General features: G+C 42.7%; 1 protein-coding gene across 1 annotated transcript in view; it reads left to right on the forward strand.

Moving 5' to 3' along the window:
* The first annotated feature begins 9660 nt into the window (after positions 1-9660).
* Positions 9661-21561, forward strand: part of grip1 (glutamate receptor interacting protein 1) — a 472826-nt gene continuing 460925 nt past the window's right edge. Inside the window, exon 1 of the mRNA XM_072551567.1 lies at positions 9661-10138. Within this exon, the coding sequence (XP_072407668.1) occupies positions 10084-10138 (55 nt within the window). The 5' untranslated portion in view covers positions 9661-10083. The remainder of the gene's footprint in view (positions 10139-21561) is intronic.

The raw sequence follows: 21561 nt of genomic DNA on the forward strand, positions 1-21561 counted from the left end.
ACATTTTCAAAATTCGGACCATGGATCCATGGATCAATAGGCGACTGCATTAACACAGCTCACAGAATCCTGTGAATTTGCACAACTAAAGACTATCTGATTAAAAACCATATTCTATCAGGCAATAAGAGATCACACAGTAAGAGCGTATCGTTTAAGAAGGGGAAACACACTCTCAGGAAAGCAATTAATACGTGTAGGATGCTGACTTTGTCAATCAGCAAGTAGAGCATATTTATGGCAGAACAGACCAGGCTTTGCTAAATAACATTCCAGACTAAAGGGAAAGAATGATCATGGAAAAGGGTGGGATGCAAATACTCCAATGGACATCACACAAAAGAAGGTATACCTCACATGGGAAGATCAGTGTTCTGAATCAGTTTCCACACATACAAGCAAATGAAACAGATGTTCATTGCTAATATGCTATTGAGAGAGCACAGCATGAGAGAGACTGTTACAACAAAGTGTAAAATCATCCAGGTCCAATTAAAAGAATGGCTCAATATGCTCTGGAAATCATGAATGATCTTGCTCAAATCAAACAAATTACCCAATAAGGTGCAAGTCTCCGATTGCTGCAAGAAATAATGATGGCCTGCAAGCATCAAGAACACTCCTGTCGTCATAGAATCATAATGGACGTGCAGAGATTAAATGATAGCTCAAGATTGTGCAAAGGAAACAGGGTCAGAATCCCAAAGGATATGAGAGTTGAAATATAAAAGTGCATCAAAGAATTGGTTCAAGTCTGAGAAAAGCAAGAGATATACTCTACCAGCCAAACATGAGCAACAAAACCAAAGATCTCATCAACTAGGGCAGTGTTTGTAATGAATACCAAGCTAAGCAAGTCAGAGAGTCAATGATGAGGCAGACCATGAATGAAAGTGGAAGTAAACTGCTTCACTCTTATAGGAACTGGTTATCTTGCCACCATAGACTACTATTCTAACTGCTGGGAGATAGACCAGTGGACTTCAATGACTAGCAGTGAAATTGTAGAATGTAAAGAGAACTTCAGCTGTTCCTACTTGCCTGACTTTGTGATGAGTGACATTAGCTCTCAGTCCATGAGTAATGAATTCAGCTGCTTCAGAAAAGATTGGGAAATTCAACGTCATACATCTCCATACAATCCCCAGGCAAATAGAAAGGCTGAAATGGCAATGAAAATCATCAAAAGAATGATAAAGAAATCAAACTAACCCAACACAGATTCATAAAAGGCAGTCTTCAAGTGGAGAAACACATCCACAAAAGGCATGGAAGGCAGTCCAATACAAACACTAATGTCACACCATGCCCAAGCTACTCTTCCAATAGCAAAAAGCCATTGAAACCAGAAGTCATAGCAGGGATGAATGACAACGTAAAGGTAAAATGACAGAAAGTAAAATTTCATTACCAAACCTCCCATTTCCAGAGTTGAGCATTGAAGAGTCAGTCAAAGTGCAAACCTTTAATGGTCTCAGCAAAAGTCAGTCCAAATAACAACTAGCCCATATGTACAGCACCTGCCACCTTATTTGTTTGTGGTGGAAATGATGACCAGAAATAACATTACAACCATAAGTACATACAGACAATGGGGAAGGCTGCAGGTGGTTGAACAGGAAAGTGTGAACTCACAGTTTGCACAGAGCATAGATAACCATCAGTTGAGATCCACAGCATCTCAACAATCAAAATGGAATAACAGATACCACAACAATGCAAATGACATGGGAACGACCAGGGAAAGAACATCATTCAGCTGAACAGCCAATAACAATGTAAATGTGTATTATTAAGAGACGGGTACAATTTAAAGACCACGGGTAGGGGTCTGAGTGACATGAGCCACGACATGTTTATCGCAGAATCAGATGACAAGTCCAGTGAAGCTGATCTTGACGTCAGGAGCAATTTGTAACAGCTTTTATGCTTTTTCACAAGCAGTGAGGCAATTTACTCACTCAGTAATTAAGGGGGATTGTAACTCATACAACACCTTGTTGACAGCTTAACTTGCCTCATTAATATTCAGCTTCCTATCTTAACAAACTCAGAAAGGAAGCTCAGCATTCAATATGGAAACCAAAGCAGATACTTGGTGAATTCAGCTCACTGATTGCTCCAAAGGATCTCCATATTGAACACCGTCAACATCTCATGGCACGATCCATGGGTACCAGCTACATGCATCCCACATTCATGAGCATTGGCATCCAATATGTGCCAGCCCCTACAAATTCTCATGATACATCTCCAATCCACATAGAGTATGCTTCTGCACTTCAATGCAGCACCTTGGGCTATAGCAGCAATTGTCAATGTAATGCTGCAACAAGGACACTTGGCTCAGGGACATACACCCAGCTGATGGACTGGATCATGTTACATCTCCAGGATCTAGACTCCTATCATAGTGCTCACTTTCAAAGTGAACCTGGATGCTCTCAAAATTCTTGCCTTGCATTACCTTATCTTTTTCTGCTTCGCCCCCTCAAACCAGAGATAAAGGCTCATATTACCTTTGTCTTGCCTTGCCATTTAGCACAGACACAAAGAAAAGAAGCTTGTCATGGTTGTCAGCAGTCTTCAGTCAAGTCACCCAGAATGCAAGGAGTCTCAGCACTGTAAGTCAAGGTCAGCCTCTGATACTAGTCCAAAAGCTTGGAAGCATTCAGCTACTTGGGCTGGTCAGAATCAGGATGCTTTCCACATCAGTGGTGAGGACCCAAATGTCAGGCAAACTACCACCCTTCCTTACTCATTCTGGCTTGCTGGAGTTTTATTGCCTATGGAATGAGAGAAAGGCAGATATTAAAGTCAAACAAAATGGATAGCGCAACTGTTACTTTTAGCACAGGTTGAAAGGTATTCAAAGCCAGAGATTAAGCTGTACTAAGGGTTGGTGGTGTCAGGTGTTGGGATGGACAACAACATGCGAGGGAAGATGTCACAGGCATTCGTGAAAGTGGTAGAGCATGAGCCTTGTTGGGAGATGAGTATGGCAGCTGTTAATATAGTAATGAGCATGTGGATTGGAGAGAATGGATGGTAGGCCTTATGCTGGTGAAGTTAGAAGATCATTGACCTTCTTCCAATGGTGCTATGTGTTCATCCAGATGGTTAAGACAGCTTCAAAATACTGGGTTACCTCAGATAGGTTGACATGGTATGGTGTTGTGGTTTCCACTGCTGGTCCTGGCAAGAGAGGAGGTCCCATCTAGCAATACTTCCAGATCCTTGCTCACAATTTCCCCCTCTCTGCAATGTCTGGGACAAATGTCAGGAATTGTGCAGGGCAGCTGCAGATTGACAGTGCTTGGCATTGGTATAATCGATGCCAGTGAATCCTGGCGTATCTGCTGAGTTTTTCTGGGAACAGCACATGGTAATGTGACACCACAATTAGACATGATGAATGCTATAGGATCAGGTTAGGTAATGAGGTGAGTTTGGTAAATTATGATGAACAAAACTTGCTAGACCTCTTGGTCAAAATCCCTCTAAAGAACTCAACACAACTTGGATTTAGTAACGTTCAGCCATTTGTATGCAATGCATGTACAGAGACTGACAAAAAAAAATCAAACTGCTCAAGCACGTGTCATGTGCAGACTGTAACTTGTGTAACTCAAAGTGTAAATAATAGTGCATGCAATTTTTTTTGTCGGAAAAAGGAGATATTTGGGATAGCAATGAGGCAGTGACTGGGGCATGTAGCTTGCAGCGAGTTTCAATAAAGAAAGTGTACAGGCAATGGGTCACTTGATGGAATATGTGAACCTGACCGAACACAACCCAAGCGCTTTCCCTAGACTTTCTTAAATGCTAGATTTAATGCTCCTTTTGAACACCCATTACGTATATATGAAAGAAATGATGTTATTGAATAACTAAAAAATGTATTGATTTAAATAGAGTACATACTTAAAAATGGAGATAGTATCTCCAGGAATGTGTGATCTTCAGAAATTATTTAGTAATTTTTTTTCCCAAATTGAATTCTATAAGCTAATATTCATTAGGCAGAATTCTATATAAAAGGTGAGCTATAGTTTGCTGCATGCAATTATTTATGATGCATTCATTGAAGGACACTGAAATGTGTCAAAATACTTTGTGTGTGATCTGAATGGCCTTTGTTTGAAAGGAAATGCAGGAGAATGATTGGTTTTCCTCATAATTGCAGGCATCCTGAAGAACTCACCAGAATGCATCATAATCAAATCATTCCTAAGGTTGTAATTTCATTCTAGGGAACAAAGAAAAGAGATCAGTCCTGCTAAATTTCAACACTTCTTAAGCAGCAAATGAGCCATTTAACTTGTAAAGACACTGAAAGATTTAGAAATGCAATTGTGGATTGTGCGATTTGCTGCAAACAGTTCAACTTCAAGGTTCTGAAAGTAAAATTTATCCAGACCCTGAATAATTGTCAAGCTTTGTTGAAAGAAACAAGGGTGGATTGGGGCAGGGGTGCTGTGTGGTGCAATGGATAGTTACTGACAGTCCCTTAATATTTGAATATGTAACTCAAAGCCAAACAGAAATACCCATTTGAGGGACCTGGCAGGATAGCTTGAAAACAAATGTACAATTTACAGAACCAAACAATTAAATTAATATTAATGTACAGCACAAATGCAATTCACATTTAAACCTGAAGCAAGGTAGCAGTTGTTGAAGCTATCATCCAAAATCATACTTATTATAAAATATATAGTTAAAAATCACACAACACCAGGTTATAGTCCAACAGGTTTAATTGGAAGCACTAGCTTTCGGAGCGACACTCCTTCATCAGGTGGTAACGGAGCACTCCACTATCACCTGATGAAGGAGCATCGCTCCGAAAGCTAGTGTGCTTCCAATTAAACCTGTTGGACTATAACCTGGTGTTGTGTGATTTTTAACTTTGTACACCCCGGTCCAACACTGGCATCTCCAAATTATAAAATACATGTTATCAGGCAAAATACTGGCAAGAATGTAGTGAGTAACAGATCAAAACTGAAAATAGCAACAGACAAATTAAATTATATATATATATATCACAAAGAAAGATTGAATTAATTTTGCAAAGGAACTTCATTTCTACTAACCAGTCTGTTACAATTCTCACTCTTCTTCTGTTCAAAACTAGACCTAACAAATAATCTGACGCTGTGACCAGAAAAATGTAACTACAAATGAGGAAACAATTCTTGCATTATCCAGGGGGGAGAATTCAGAATACCTAAGTCTGAATAGTGGCAGAATGCTGGTAATATGCTGTATTTTATTTTAATATTTACACGTTACCTTATGCATGGCTGTGTCCATGTATAATGATTGTGCAGAGACAAATAACCTGGACATTAACAGAACTCTGGTGATACTGTTATAGTGTCCTTAGTGGACTCCAAGTCCCACCTGCTCCAGATGGGTTATAATAACTCTGAATAGGTTGATTAGAAAATATCTACATTCATCAAGGCTTTCAATAAGGTCCCTCATGGAAGACTGTTCAAGAAAATAGGAGCCAATGGGATCTAAGGCAAAATAGCACTTTGGATCCAAAATTAGCTGAGAATTGCGAAGGAGAGGGTAATCTTGGAAGGACGTATCTGTGATTATAAGTCTGTTAGTGCTGAAGCCCTCGCTATTAATGGTGTACATTAAATGATTTGGACTTAAATGTAGAAGGTATGATCAACAGGTTCCTTGGAGCACTGATAATTGAGAGGGAACAAGACCAGACCCCTCAAAATATTAAGGAAGTAGCCTAGACCCAAACGTTTTCTTATTTTAAAGGTAAATGTCAGGTGCTATGTTCCAGATGCAATTCTATTGGTGAAACTACTTGACATTAAAGAAAACATAATTTATTCAAACAATGTTGTTAAAATACACAAAAGAAAGAAGATCTTGGAATTTCTTAACTCTGTGGAAAACTTAACAAAATAACAGATACAGTAACCATTACTAATTAATTGTTCCAATATAGTACATCCCATAAACACACCCTTGGCAAAAGGCAAATTCAGAAAAAAGGTTTTGCCTCACATGCAATCCAGCAGCCAAGGAAGAGAACCCCCAGCTTTTGACTGTAATCGCGAGAGGGGAAAAATAGCTTTTACTTCTTCAAGACCCCAACAGCAACTGCTGCTGAAAACTACAAAACTAAAAAATCCCTGGTTTTGTGGGTGAGAGCTAGATCACACCCATTCAGGCTGCTTCTATTGTTCCAGCTTTTGAAACAAGGATCAAGTTGGTTATCTTCTTACAGACTGTTCGGCATCAGTGTCAGGAATCCAGGTTTGACCCCATCCTCGATCAACTGTCTGTGTGGAGTTTACACATTCTCCCTGTGTCTTTGTAGGTTTCCTCCAGATGCTCTGATTTCATCCTACATTATAAAGATGTGCAAGTTAAGTTGATTGACAATGCTAAATTGCCCATCGTGTCCAGGGATGCAGAGGCTTGGTGGATTAGCAATGAGAGAAGGGTGATTATAGTGGTGAGTCTAGGTGGGATGCTCTTTACATGGTCATTGTGGACTTGATAGGCTGAATGGCCTACTTCGACACTGTAGGGATTGTATGATTCAATTTCAACTCCTCCTCCAGAGTTTGGAGTGCTGGCACTCCAGTCTGGTAGAGAGAGTGCTACAGTATGGGAAATGCTGCATTTCACCCCATACCCAGGCCAATATCTACCCTTCAATCAACATCACTAAAAACAGGAAATCTTTTCATTGTAATTTTGTGGGAGCTTGGTGTGGGTGTGAAATTTGCTCTAATAGTGACTGCATCTCACAAACTTTGGAATGTTCAAGCTTGCTTTTGGTGCAATCTTTTCTGCCCACGTTCTTGTTTGTAGCCAGTTGACTCTTCAGGGGCATCACATATGAGGAATGTTTGAGGCGAGTGAATCCTTAGAAGAGTATAAAGAAAGTAAGCGTATACATAAGAGGGAAATCAGGAGGGCAAAATGGGGACATGAGATAGCTTTGGCAAATAGAGTTAAGGAGAATCCGAAGGGTTTTTACAAATACATTAAGGACAAAAGGGTAACTAGGGAGAGAATAGGGTCCCTCAAAGATCAGCAAGGCAGCCTTTGTGTGGAGCCACAGAAAATGGGGGAGATACTAAATTAATATTTTGCATCAGTGTTTACTGTGGAAAAGGATATGGAAGATATAGACTGTAGGGAAATACATGGTGATATCTTGCAACATGTCCAGATAACAGAGGAGGAAGTGCTGGATGTCTTGAAACGGTTAAAGGTGGATAAATCTCCAGGACCTGATCAGGTGTACCCGAGAACTCTGTAGGAAGCTAGAGAAGTGATTGCTGGGCCTCTTACTGAGATATTTGTATCATCGATAGTCACAGGTGAGGTGCTGGAAGACTGGAGGTTGGCAAACGTGGTGTCACTGTTTAAGAAGGGTGGTAAGGACAAGCCAGGGAACTATAGACCAGTGAGCCTGACATCGGTGGTGGGCAAGTTGTTGGAGGGAATCCTGAGGGACAGGATGTACATGTATTTGGAAAGGCAAGGACTGATTCGGGATAGTCAAATGGCTTTGTGCGTGGGAAATCATGTCTCACAAACTTGATTGAGTTTTTTGAAGAAATAACAAAGAAGCTTGATGAGGGCAGAGCAGTAGATGTGATCTGTATGGACTTCAGTAAGGCGTTTGGCAAGGTTCCCCATGGGAGACTGATTAGCAAGGTTAGATCTCATGGGACACAGGGAGAACTAGCCATTTGGATACAGAACTGGCTCAAAGGTAGGTGGTGGTGGAGGGTTGTTTTTCAGACTGGAAGCCTGTGACCAGTGGAGAGCCACAAGGATCAGTGCTGGGCCCTCTACGTTTTGTCATTTACATAAATGATTTGGATGTTAGCATAAGAGGTACAGTTAGTAAGTTTGAAACATGTGTTGCTGGAAAAGCACAGCAGGTCAGGCAGCATCCAAGTAGCAGGAGAATCGACATTTCGGGCATAAGCCCTTCTTCAGGAATGGGCTTATGCCAGAAACGTCGATTCTCCTGCTCCTTGGATGCTGCCTGACCCGCTGCGCTTTTCCAGCAACACATTTTTCAGCTCTGATCTCCAGCATCTGCAGTTCTCACTTTCTCACAGTTAGTAAGTTTGTAGATGACACCAAAATTGGAGGTGTAGGGGACAGCGAAGAGGGTTAACTCAGATTACAACAGGATCTTGACCAGATGGGCCAGTGGGCTGAGAAGTGGCAGATGGAGTTTAATTCAGATAAATGAGAGGTGTTTCATTTTGGGAAAGCAAATCTTAGCAGGGCTTATACACTTAATGGTAAGGTCCTAGGGAGTGTTGCTGAAAAAAGAGACCTTGGAGTGCAGGTTCATAGCTCCTTGAAAGTGGAGTCGCAGGTAGATATGCTTTCCTTTATTGGTCAGAGTATTGATTACAGGAGTTGGGAGGTCTTGTTGCAGCTGTACAGGAATATGTTAGGCCACTGTTGGAATATTGCGTGCAATTCTGGTCTCCTTCCTATCGAAAAGATGTTGTCAAACTTGAAAGGGTTCAGAAAAGATTTACAAGGATGTTGCAAGAGTTGGAGGATCTGAGCTACAGGGAGAGGCTGAACAGGCTGGGGATGTTCTCCCTGGAGCGTCAGAGGCTGAGGGGTGACGTTATAGATGTTTACAAAATTATGAGCAGCATGGATAGGATAAATCGACAAAGTCTTTTCCCTAGGGTCAGGGAGTCCAGAACTAGAGGGCATAGGTTTAGGGTGAGAGGGGAAAGATATAAAAGAGACCTAAGGGGCAATGTTTTCATGCAGAGGGTGGTATGTGTATGGAATGGGCTGCCAGAGGATGTGGTGATGGCGGCGGCTGGTACAATTGCAACATTTAAGAGGCATTTGGATGAGTATATGAATAGGAAGGGTTTGGAGGGATATGGGCCGAGTGCTGGCAGGTGGGACTAGGTTGGGTTGGGATATCGGGTCAGCATGGACAGGTTGGACTGAAGGGTCTGTTTCCATCTATACTTGATGGAGTTTAGAAGGATGAGGGGGGAAATCTAATTGAAACTTATTGAATTCTGAATGGCCTGGACAGAGCGCATGTTGAGAAGATGTTTCCATTTGTAGGAGTGACTAACACAGCCTTACCATAAAAGGGAAGACAATGGAGGTAAGGAAAAACTTCTTCAGCCAGAGAGTGGTGAATCTATGGAATTCAATGCCACAGAAGGTTGTGGAGGCCTGGTCATTGAGTATTTTTAAGACTGAGATAGATTGGTTCTTGATTTCCAAGGGGATGAAGGGTTATGGGGAAGAATGGGGTTGAGAAACGTTAGCCATGATTGAATAGCGGAGCAGACTGGATGGGCTGAATGGCCTAATTTCTGCTTCTATGTCAATGGTCTTATTGTGCTCAATGGTAAGGTGTGTGAATATTGCATTGTAGCTGGGATGGCAAATATTGACTGTGATAATTGTTGTCTGGTGACTCTGGGCGCAGCCGGGGTGCCATTGTAATTAAATAAGAAAAGGCGAGCGTGCCAGTTAATATGAAGTTTGCTGTGCAGTTCCCTAAACGATTACTACTCCAGTGACCGTTTCAACTCATGAATGGACTGCACCATTTTTCCTCAGACTACTCAGAAGTTCGACTCGTCCATTTTTAATACATTACCAAAGGATTTTTGTTTCCACCTGAATTCACACTTGGAAGAATCTGGTCTGTACACGAGAAGGATTAAAAGCTGCATGTGTGTGTAAAAGAGAGAGGGGTTTCCTTTTTATATATATAAAAAAAGGCCAGGTCTCAATATCCGTGTGTTCAGAAAATGTAACATTTGTATCCTGGTAAAGTGGGATTCCGAAGATTGCTTCGCTTTTGCTCTCTTCCCGTTAAAGTTTGCAAATCCTTTTAATCCGTGTGTGTGTGTCTGGCTGTGGTGAGTGGGGAGAGCCCCTTGCCTGGATAGCGAGGCCGCCGTTTAGCGGAGACCGCACCGAGCTCCCCGCCTCGCTCTCCCTCCCATCGACTGACAACGACGAACCTCCACAGCTCCTACTGCCAGCTTTTTGAATGAGTTCCATTAGAAGATGCCGGTCTGGAAGAAGAACATGCCTTCATGTCTGCAAGCTGACCACGACAGAGGTAAAAAAAAAGGCGTGGGGGGAGGGAGAGCTGGCTGGGAAAGAAAACCTGCTCATTGCATTTCACTCACACGTTCACTCGGCTGTCAGCTGAAGGCAGAGAGAACAAGGCGCTGCCAATCGCGATCTTTAACCACACACGTTACTTGTGCAGTTTGCTGCTCGCTACTCTTTGTAGTCTGGCGTTTCCTCTGGAAGACAAGCCCCTTTCACGGGAGATGTTCTTTAAAGTTGCACCTAAGCCTACCTCCCAAACAACTTAATTTTGCAAACACTAGTTTATAAACCCAGTTCTCCAGAGCCCTTGAGTGTGCATTTACTGCGTTCCTTATTTTGAAATGATTGTTCATTTGGCGTGCTGTGTTGTACATGGAGTCAATTTCCAGACAGCCAACCAGCAGCTGATAGGCATTGATTCCCCACCAGGCTAAATGACTGGGGACAGCCTCCTGGATGGTTATTGTGGCTACACCTGGTTACCTTGAATATTAAAGTGAATGGTGTTTTGTGGTTGGTGCATGGAACTGGGGTGATTTTGTCGATATCTTTTTAAGTATTTAATGATTTAGTCTAATTTCAGAGTTGCCGATTTGTTTCATTTTACTATCTACCCGAGTATAAATGTACCATGTTTGCTTGATCTGTGCTGTTTACCGGTTTAAAAACAAGGACTGCAGATTCTAGAAACCAGAGTCTAGATGAGAGTGGTGCTGGAAAATCACAGCAGGTCAGGCAAGAAGGGCTTTTGCCCGAAACGTCGACGTTCCTGCTCCTCGGATGCTGCCTGCCCTGCTGTGCTTTTCCAGCACCACTCTGATCTAGACTGTGCTACCTACCGGTATACTCTCAGTTACGAAAGAATAGAATGGGTGCCACTGCTGGGAATCCTTTAGCAGATGAAAGGTTACTGTCGCTGTTCGTCTTGCTTCGAATGAACTGAAATTTCTTGCGCGGGCGTAATTGAGAAGTTACGTTTGACTTTCGCCTGTTCCTGTGTAAATTTCTCGTGTCAAGTTACGCTTAAATTCTCTCTAATTAGCCTACGCCGGAGAAACAAACCAGCGTAATTATAGCCCAACATCGCTAATAGGAAATAAATCAAGTTAAATTAAAGCACATTTGCTGCAAATGATGTTTTAAAAGTGAATACTATTTTCTTAATTAAATGAAATGCTTGAGGATTAAATTAAATAATTGACTAATTAAGTACCAAAACATCTGCTTTGATTAGTTTTAGAAGTCCCCAAATCATCAATTCAGAAGATTGCCCAGTTGGATAAAATGCATAATGGGAAACCGGAGATTTTACATACACAGATGTGTATTTATGTAGCACCTTTTTGTGTAATCTTCTTTTCTAAAGTGCTTCACATGAACATAATAAAGCAAGATTAGCTATGGAGCCATGTAAATTGAGGAATAGGACAAATGATCAAAAGCTTGCTCAGAATGTTTCCGGAACATTTTGAAGGAAGAACGAGATTAGATTCCCTACAGTGTGGAAACAGGCCCTTTGCCCCAACCAGACCACACCGACACACTGAAGAGTAACCCACCCAGACCTGTTTCCCTCCGACTAATGCACCTAACACTATGGGCCATTTAGCAAGGCCAATTCACCTGCCCTGCACATATTTGGATGGCGTTCTCTTGTCTATCTACTTCATACAAAGCATGTTTCTATGGCTAGTTTCATCTAGAATAGATCACCAGCTCTGTTGCCAAACGTTGTAGCTTACTCCGCATCAAACACTCCCACCACATTGTGGAAGCACCTTCAGGGGTCATCAAACAGGAACGATCTCTGGAACTTCTGGCTCCAAGGCAAAGACACTACCCGCTCCACCACCAGATATTTTAGGGAGCAAAATAAAATAGGGATACTGAAGGAGTTGGGGATTGGAGGGGTTCAGAAAGTGATGGGGAGTAACAGGACCAAGAGGGATTTGAAAACAGGAATGCTAATTTTAAACTGGAGTGGTGCAGGTCTGTGAGCAACGAGATGGTAAGTGAACAGGACTTAGTGTAAGCAAAGACAGAGGCAAGACTGTTTTGGATGATTTTAACTTTATGATGATTAGGATATGAGGGCAAGGAATAATGACTTAACCATTCAGATGTAATTTCACAAATCTCAAGTGCAAACAAAGGGCTTCAGTGATTTATGTTTTGAAATATTTTCTATGTATAAAAGCTAAATCCCAGGATCAAACCAAGCAATACTTTGTCTGTAGTGGTTATATTTTTCAATATTGCTATAAAGCGTACCATAATTGTTTGCAGTGAACTGCTTTACTTAAAAACAAACATCCAGCAAGTCATTATTTTGATTCTTTTTATTTGTGTTATTGATTTTCATTTAGCTACCATCATTTGTTTACCATGTTATGGGCAAAATAGAACAGTTTCCAACTTTTCAACAAGCTATCAGGAACTTTGTTATCTGATCTGTATTTTTAATAATATCCCCAAATGTTTTAACATACTATTTATAATCTTCTGTAGAGGTGGATAGCTTTTAAAAACAAAAACTTGGTTAACAGTTAAAAGGATAATGAAGACCTTCATGTTATAAGACTTGTACTGTAACAAAAGACTCAACTCTGTTATCTACCTTTTGTAGGTAACTTGTACTTTAAAACAGAACATGTGATGTCTCCTTTTAGTATCACTGAAAACGCATTTCATATATTTTACACTGTTCTTTTACATCAATAGTCAATTCTTCAAGAACCAGTCCAAGGTGACACTTTCGCTCCAAAGGGAGCTTTTAATTTCTCAGCCTAGGAACTTTTTAAATCCAGACTATTTATTCATCACAGTGAGGATCTTCCCTCCCCAAAAGGACTTTCTCAGTTGCAAGTTAGCTGAATTTTCTGGCCTGGTTTTAACCCACATAGGATCAATCTTATTAATCTGAGTGTGAGCATTCCTGTTTGGTGAGGCACTGTGTTTTGCAGCCTATGGCTACTCTCCCTTTCTCTGATTCTGGCAGACTAACTTCTAATGTGAGTTTTCTAATATTGCAGAATCTTCCCATCTCCATGGCAATGTGAATCAGTTGAGCATTGTACTTAGGTTGAAATGCTGGGTTGATTAGCTGTCCTTGAGACCTCAACTCTGTAATATCTTGTAAATAAATGTACAATTCAGAACAAAACTGTTTACAACCCTGGCATTCTCAAAATGATTTTAGAGACTATTGGTGTATCCACTGTTAATTTTTGAGCTGCTGCCATTGTCGTAAACTATAAACACTTCACCTTCTTCCATGCAAATCAATAATTTGGAGCACATTAATCTCTTACAATCACCTAGGCTTGCATGCAGGTTGCCTTCAAAACAGCTGACATGATTTGCTTTGTTTTACCTTAATTTAAAGTTAAAGGAACAGTTCCAAAATAATCTTTTTTAAATCCTATAATTGTAGCGACATGATGGGGGGGAAAAATATAAAGCTAGTTATGTTTTCTAATCCCCAACACATTCGCTTGTAACTGATTTTAAAAATGCTTACTTGAATACATTATTCACTTCTGCAGACATCTCAGCCAAAATATTGCCTTGTGATGTCACAAGTAAATGCATATTAAATGTTACCAGTGTATTTTTGATTAGAATGAGAAGGCACAGCTGTTAAGTTTTAAGGATCACATATCTGCATTCCGAACACGCTCGTAAGATAACAAATGACTAAATGCAGCTGAGTTTAGTAGCAAGGGCTTTCATTTGTCTCTATTAAACTTTGAACACACTCACCATTTTCCTATTCAGCTATTAGTTTGTTAATTACAAATGTTAATATTTTACAGTGAAATATGGTTTCCGATTGATGTTATTTGATTCCAGCAAAAGACATACAGGAGTCAGCATGTTTAGTAGAATATGTGTAAGAGAAGTATTTTTAAACCAGGAACTCTGACTTTTTGGACTAGAACAAACATAAATACACAATACATTATTCTTTCAGAAGTCATGAAATACTTATTAATATTAAAATAGTTCCTGACTTGACTAACCTACAATTCAATAACCAAAGCAATCATGTATTAAGTAGCTCCAACAGCTGACATTTTTAAAGTTGACTATTATTTATGAGCAGGCACATCATCCAAAAAGAACTGTTTACTCTCAAAAATTCAGTTCATTAGCATTTAAAGGACTATGGTGTCGACCAGTTTTGAGTCCCGTCAATTTTTTTCTCAAATGAGCTTGCTGGGTAGGTTTTGACTTTTACCAAATTTATCCCAAAACAACAGGTAAATCATTAGAAATTAAAGTATCTCTTTGTGACAAAGGTCACTATAAGCACTTACCATGAAGTGACATTCAATGTCAGGATCGTCACATTATTTTTCAGAAACTTAAACTGAAGTTGCTGGGAAAAACTCAGCAAATTTGGCAGCATCTGTGGTGAGAAATCAGAGTTAATGTTGCGGGTTCAGTGACCCTTCCTCTGGACATTTGTTTTGTATTGATTGCCGAATAAGTTTATGGGAGGTAGGTCACAACTATTTTCTGATATGGGTGTCTACCCAGATTATCTTTCTTTCATTCGGTTTAGTCTTGATTAGATTAGATTATTTACAGTGTGGAAACAGGCCCTTCGGCCCAACAAGTCCACACCGCCGAAGCGCAACCCACCATACCCCTACATTTACCCCTTACCTAACACTACGGGCAATTTAGCATGGCCAATTCACCTGACCTGCACATCTTTGGACTGTGGGAGGAAACCGGAGCACCCGGAGGAAACCCACGCAGACACGGGGAGAACGTGCAAACTCCACACAGTTAGTCGCCTGAGGCGGGAATTGAACCCGGATCTCTTGTAGTCACTGTTAATAGCTGTTGATTTTGCTAAACATAAATTCAAATATGGCTGAAGACATTTAAAAAAAAAGTGCATAAGGTTACACATATCCCGAACCTGCATAAAAATGGAAAATCCTTTGTCCTTGTTTGGTGGTTGGTGGCTGGTGGGCCAATGGCTGCTGGGAGAAGATTGTCTGAACAAACTTAATGGAGATTCAGATAAAAGGTTGAGAAAGGTTTGGTGTATTGTGAAAGCAGGCATTTGTGATTCATTTATGCTTGAATTTCTTTAACCTATGCTGGAGTTCACAATGTGTGGAAGGGTTGCTTATTGGAGCAAGAAATTCTAGGCTAAGATGCCTTGTTGCTCCATAACTTTGGTACATTATATAATTAAATGAATGAATTAAGCATGTTGCTTTAGCTGTTAGTAAGCAACTCTCTGAACAAATCCATGGAAGTTAAGTCCATGTTCAAATATGTTAATGATTTATTTGGACTGTATGGATAAATACAAGAAATTAAAGTAGGGAGAGAGGTTCAATGGTTTTGAACATCAATAATTATCATGTCAGGAATTTCATTGTATGTGATGAATAAACATATTAGCAGCCTCCATTATTGTAGAGAGTAAGCATTTGTGAAAATAATGGGGTCTGGGTGGCTCAGTGGTTTTATTAGAGTGGGTGATGGAATCTTGCAGCACTGGCACGATCCTTGTTCAAATTCAGTCTTTTCTGGTTAGTTGATTTCAGCCAGGGCAGCAGAGGGCACTATGGTTCACATTTGGATATTAATTGAGAAAAGAGAGACAATTCTGCGCTATTCTTGCCATCTCCAGTCCTCCCCATGTACAAGAACATTAAATTGTTTATCAAGTGAAGACCGAGATACTGTTAATGACAAATAATTGTTTATTTTCAGGATTGTTTGAGGTTCAATACATTTGCAAAAATCTACAGGACCATTAAATTCTGAATTCTGTTGGAACCTAATGCTGTTTAACAATGACATTCACCATCTAATATTGAGATGATAGTAAATATTTTCTCTACAAAAGCATTTAACTGCTTCTTGGAGATTTTCAACCAACTTCAACTCTGCATTGCATTTTTCACTTTTATATATTTTTTTGAAAAAATTTTATTAAGAAAAAAACTCTAAAAATACAGAAAAATAGAAATGTCACACTATTATACTACAGCAATATTAACAATAAACTACCTGCTACTCTCATATTTACTTAACTCTAGTTAAAATAAACTTAAATTAAATAAAATAGAATTAACTTAAATTACAATCAAATTAAATTACATCACTGCACTTGCTGCACCTCCACCGAAGCTCCCATCCACGGGAGCAACTGTTATTATACCCGTAGTCACTAGGCCTACCAGTCCCCAGACCACCACTAACGGCCCTTATGGCTACATAACGGCCCTAATCAGTACCGCTGATAGGTCCATGTCTACGTAATTTAGAAATGGCTGCCATGTCTTATAAAATTGCTCTGTTCCATGGTGCACTATATTAGTCAGATAATCTTGGGGAATGTACTCCATCACAAGTCTGCACCATCCCACAAGGTCTGGGGTTTTTTCTGATATCCAGTTCATTAGGATGTTCTGAAAAATGTGTTGCTGGAAAAGCGCAGCAGGTTAGGCAGCATCAAAGGAGCAGGAGAATCGACGTTTCAGGCATAAGCCCTTCTTCAGGAATGAGGAGGGTGTGCCAAGTGGGCTGAGATAAAAGGTAGGGAGGAGGGACTTGGGGGAGGGACGTTGGGAATGTGATATGTGGAAGGAGGTTAAGGTGAGGGTGATAGGCCGGAGAGGGGGTGGGGGTGGAGAGGTCGGGAAGAAGATTGCAGGTCCAGAAGGCGGTGCTGAGTCCGAGGGTTGGGACTGAGATAAGGTGGGGGGGAGGGGAAATGAGGAAGCTGGAGAAATCTGCATTCATCGCTTGTGGTTGGAAAGTTCCTAGGTGGAAAATGAGGCGCTCTTCCTCCAGGCGTCATGTTGCCATGGTCTGGCGATGGAGGAGGCCAAGGACCTGCATGTCCTTGGCGGCGCGGGAGGGGGAGTTGAAGTGTTGAGCCAAGGTGTGGTTGGGTTGGTTGGTGCGGGTGACCCAGCGGTGTTCTCTGAAACATTCCGCAAGTAGGCGGCCTGTCTCCCCAATGTAGAGGAGGCCACATCGCGTGCAGCGGATGCAGAAATGATGTGTGTGGAGGTGCAGGTGAATTTGTGGCGGAAGGATCCCAAGGGGCCTTGGAGGGAAGTGAGGGGGGAAGGTGTGGGTGCAAGTTTTGCATTTCTTGCAGTTGCAGGGGAAGGTGCTGGGAGTGGAGGTTGGGTTGGTGGGGGGTGTGGACCTGACGAGGGAGTCACGGAGGGAGTAGTTTTTCCGGAACGCTGATAGGGGAGGGGAGGGAAATATATCCTTGGTGGTGGGGTCTGTTTGGAGGTGGCGGAAATGACGAAGGATGATATGATGTATTTTTTCTTCCTTTCCCGCCGAACCAACCAGTACCCTTCCACGGACACCCTCCTTCGACTGACTGAACTAGTCCTCGCTCTGAACAACTTCTCTTTCCAATCCTCCTACTTCCTCCCAACCAAAGGAGTAGCCGTGGGCACCCGCATGGGCCCCAGCTATGCCTGCCTCTTCGTCGGATATGTGGAGCAGTCCATCTTCCGCAGCTACACTGGCATCAGCCCCCCACCTTTTCCTCCACTACATCAATGACTGTTTCAGTGCTACCTCGTGCTCCCATGAGGAGGTTGAACAGTTCATCCACTTTACTAACACCTTCCACCCCGACCTCAAATTTACCTGGACCGTCTCAGACTCCTCCCTCCCCTTCCTAGACCTCTCCATTTCTATCTTGGACGACCGACTCAACACGGACGTTTACTATAAATCGATCGACTCCCACAGCTACCTAGATTACACCTCCTTCCACCCTGCCCCCTGTAAAAATGCCATCCCATATTCCCAAATCCTTCGCTTCCACCGCATCTGCTCCCAGGAGGACCAATTCCAGTACCAAACAACCCAGATGGCCTCCTTCTTCAAAGACCGCAATTTCCCCTCAGACGTGGCTGACAATGCTCTCCACCACATCTCCTCCACTTCTCGCTCCTCCGCCCTGAACCCCGCCCCTCCAAACTCCACCAGGACAGAACCCCACTGGTCCTCACCTACCACCCCACCAACCTCCAGATACATCGTATCATCCTTCATCATTTCCGCCACCTCCAAACAGACCCCACCACCAAGGATATATTTCCCTCCCCTCCCCAATCAGCGTTCTGGAAAGACCACTCCCTCCGTGACTCCTGCGTCAGGTCCACACCCCCCACCAACCCAACCTCCACTCCCAGCACCTTCCCCTGCAACTGCAAGAAATGCAAAACTTGTGCCCACACCTCGCCCCACCTCACTTCCCTCCAAGGCCCCAAGGGATCCTTTCATATCCGTCACAAATTCACCTGCACCTCCACACACATCATTTACTGCATCTGTTGCACCCGATGTGGCCTCCTCTACATTGGGGAGACAGGCCGCCTACTTGCGGAACGTTTCAGAGAACACCTCTGGGACACCCGGACCAACTAACCCAACCGCCCCGTGGCTGAACATTTTAGCTCCCCCTCCCACTCCGCCAAGGACGTGCAGGTCCTTGGCCTCCTCCATCGCCAGACCTGGAGGAAGAACGCATCATCTTCCGCCTAGGAACCCTCCAACCACAAGGGATGAATGCAGATTTCTCCAGCTTCCTCATTTCCCTTCCACCTCCCACCTTATCTCAGTCCCAACCCTCGGGCTCAGCACCGCCTTCTTGACCTGCAACCTTCTTCCCGACCTCTCCGCCCCCACCCCCTCGCCGGCCTATCACCCTCACCTTAACCTCCTTCTACCTATCGCATTCCCAATGCCCCTCCTTCCTATCTTTTATCTCAGTCCACTTGCCACACCCTCCTCATTCCTGAAGAAGGGCTTATGCCCGAAACGTCAATTCTCCTGCTCCTTGGATGCTGCCTGACCTGCTGCGCTTTTCCAGCAACACATTTTTCAGCTCTGATCTCCAGCATCTGCAGTCCTCACTTTCTCCCATTAGGGTGTTCTTCCTTGCACAGTGTGTAAGAATGTTCAGTAACCTCTTTCTGTGCTCATCCAGAGAGGGCAGATTCAGTAGTCCCAAAAGAAGGTATACGAGATCTGTCTTAACTACAATTCCCAGGATCTTCCCCAGCTCATTCACTATGGCACCCCAACATCTGCGAATCTTGGAGCAGGACCAAAAGCAACGTGTGTGGGCGCCTATGCTGATTTTACATTTGGGACATTTCAGAGAAGATCATTTCCTCAACTTTGCTAACCTCTCTAGTGCCCTATGGAGCCTGTGAAGGATCTTCAATTGCATTGCTTGTGCTTTATTGCATATTGAGATTTTCTTTACATTCCTTCATGTTTCCAATGAAATTTCTTCTCCTAGCTCCTGATTTCAAGTCCCATGGAGTTTCTCCATATCCCCCAAGATGCTCCCTCTCGCTGCAAATGGTATATGGTACTAATCAAGAGAGTGCCCCCCACTCCTCTCTCTATGTCCGACCTGTAGGACTGTGCCAAGACCGTGGTGGTCTTCTGTATATAATCCCTAACCTGCAAGTATTGAAAAAGGTCCCTATTAGGAATCCCGTATTTCTGACGAAGTTGGTTGAAAGACATCAAGACCTCTCCCTTGAATAAATCTCTCAAACAGGAGATTCCTTACTTGCTCATGCTTTGAAGCGGGAGTTCATTGACCCCAGCCTAAATCCTGGGGCTCCCACCAATGGGGTGAAAGGTGAAGTCCTAAGCAAATTGCCCTCACCGTGCCACATTATCCTCCATGCTTTAAGATAATTGGGCTCTCAGGGTGCTCAGCCAAGTTTCTCATCTTGTCCATAAGCAAGTAAATTGATGAGGGGGACACCTTGCCAGCCAGACCTCAACACCAAGACATATCAACCTCTAGTCCTTATGCACCCAGTCACTCACATATGACAGCAGGGTGCCTATTTGGTATCTCTGCAGATCTGGGAGGTCCCACCCCCTCCCTTCAAAGTTGCAGCTTGGTAAACTTAATTAGGGGGCACCTATGGCACCAAATACAGGATCCAAGCCAGCTGGTCAACCTCCACAGCATGTGTCTGGGTAACTGCAACGGGAGCATCCTCATAGGATATAATAGCCAAGGAAGAACATTCCTTTAATCAGAGCCATGCAACCTAGCCATGATATTGGTAATCCCTCCCACCGCTGCAAGTCCTGCTTCATCCTCTCAAACAATTGCACAAAATTAGCTCCGTGCATTTGATGGAAGGTAGGGGTAATAAAAATTCCCAGGTAGAGAAAACCTTTCTGCGATCACTAAAAAGGAAACTTCGTTCCACCCTCCAGTTCTGGCACTTCCACCAATCCTCCCATGGGCATGACTTCTGATTTTTGTAAAAATTTATCCTGTATCCCGAAGAAAATCTGCCACATAATTTAATTTTTTGTATGAGCCGAGGTATGGAATTTTCCAGGTTAGCCAGAAACGGAAGGACCTCATCCACATAATGAGTTAATTTTCTGTTCCCCAAGTCCCACCTTTGCCACTATTTCAGGGTCCTTTCGGATGGCCTCCACCAACTGCTCAATTACCAAGGTAAACAGCAGCGGCGAGAGAAGACATCCCCTCTTGGCTGCCTCTCCCCACATTCAAATGATTCGATTTGTCACCATGTGTGATAACAGCCGCCTTGGGGTCTCTATATAACACTGCCACCCACCTGGCGAAGGCCCCTCCCCAAGACCAAAATGGTCCAGAACACCAAAGAGAGACAGCCACTCCACCCGATCAAACTCCTTTCTGCATCCAGAGAGACCACCGAGCCAGAAGTCAATCTCTGCTGACAAACCTGCACTATATTCTGTACCCTCCTGATATTATTGGAAGAGCTGCGGCCCTTGCTAAAACCCAAATCGTCGTCTTTTATAAGAACAGGCAACACCTTTTCCAACCTCAGAGCCAGCACCTTTGATAAAATTTGAGTCTACATTCAACAATGAGAGGTCTGTATGATGTGCAGTCCTCTGGGTCTTTCCCTTCCTTTAAAATAAGGGAGATATCGCCCTCCCTATGAGAGGGAGGAAGGCAGCCCTGGCTCTATGAATGACTATACATCTCCAGACGTGGTTCAGCTAATGTGTATAAACGCCTTGTAAAACTTACTCGGAAACACGTCTGGACAGGGTGCCTTGCGACTTTGGAGTTGCCTTACTGCGTCTTGCGCCTCTTGTATTGCCAGAGGTATATTTAAAAGGGAGGCCTGTGCTGCGTTTATACTGGGGAGACCCATGTTTTCAAAAAAGGATTCCATTCTCACTAGTGCATCCCCACAGCCCTCCGACCAGTATAACTCTGCATAGAATTCACGAAATCTGGCTCAGCTTGCAAGTGATGTTACCAGTTTTCTCCTTAAAAGCTACAATGGACTGAGGAGCACTTCCTTGCCAGATAAGTATCTACTTGGCTTATCCTCATATTCAAACAGCTTTTGCTTTGCAAAGGAGACC

The sequence above is a fragment of the Chiloscyllium punctatum genome, chromosome 32 (assembly GCF_047496795.1).
Source record: "Chiloscyllium punctatum isolate Juve2018m chromosome 32, sChiPun1.3, whole genome shotgun sequence".
In the NCBI taxonomy this organism is placed as follows: Eukaryota; Metazoa; Chordata; class Chondrichthyes; order Orectolobiformes; family Hemiscylliidae; genus Chiloscyllium; species Chiloscyllium punctatum.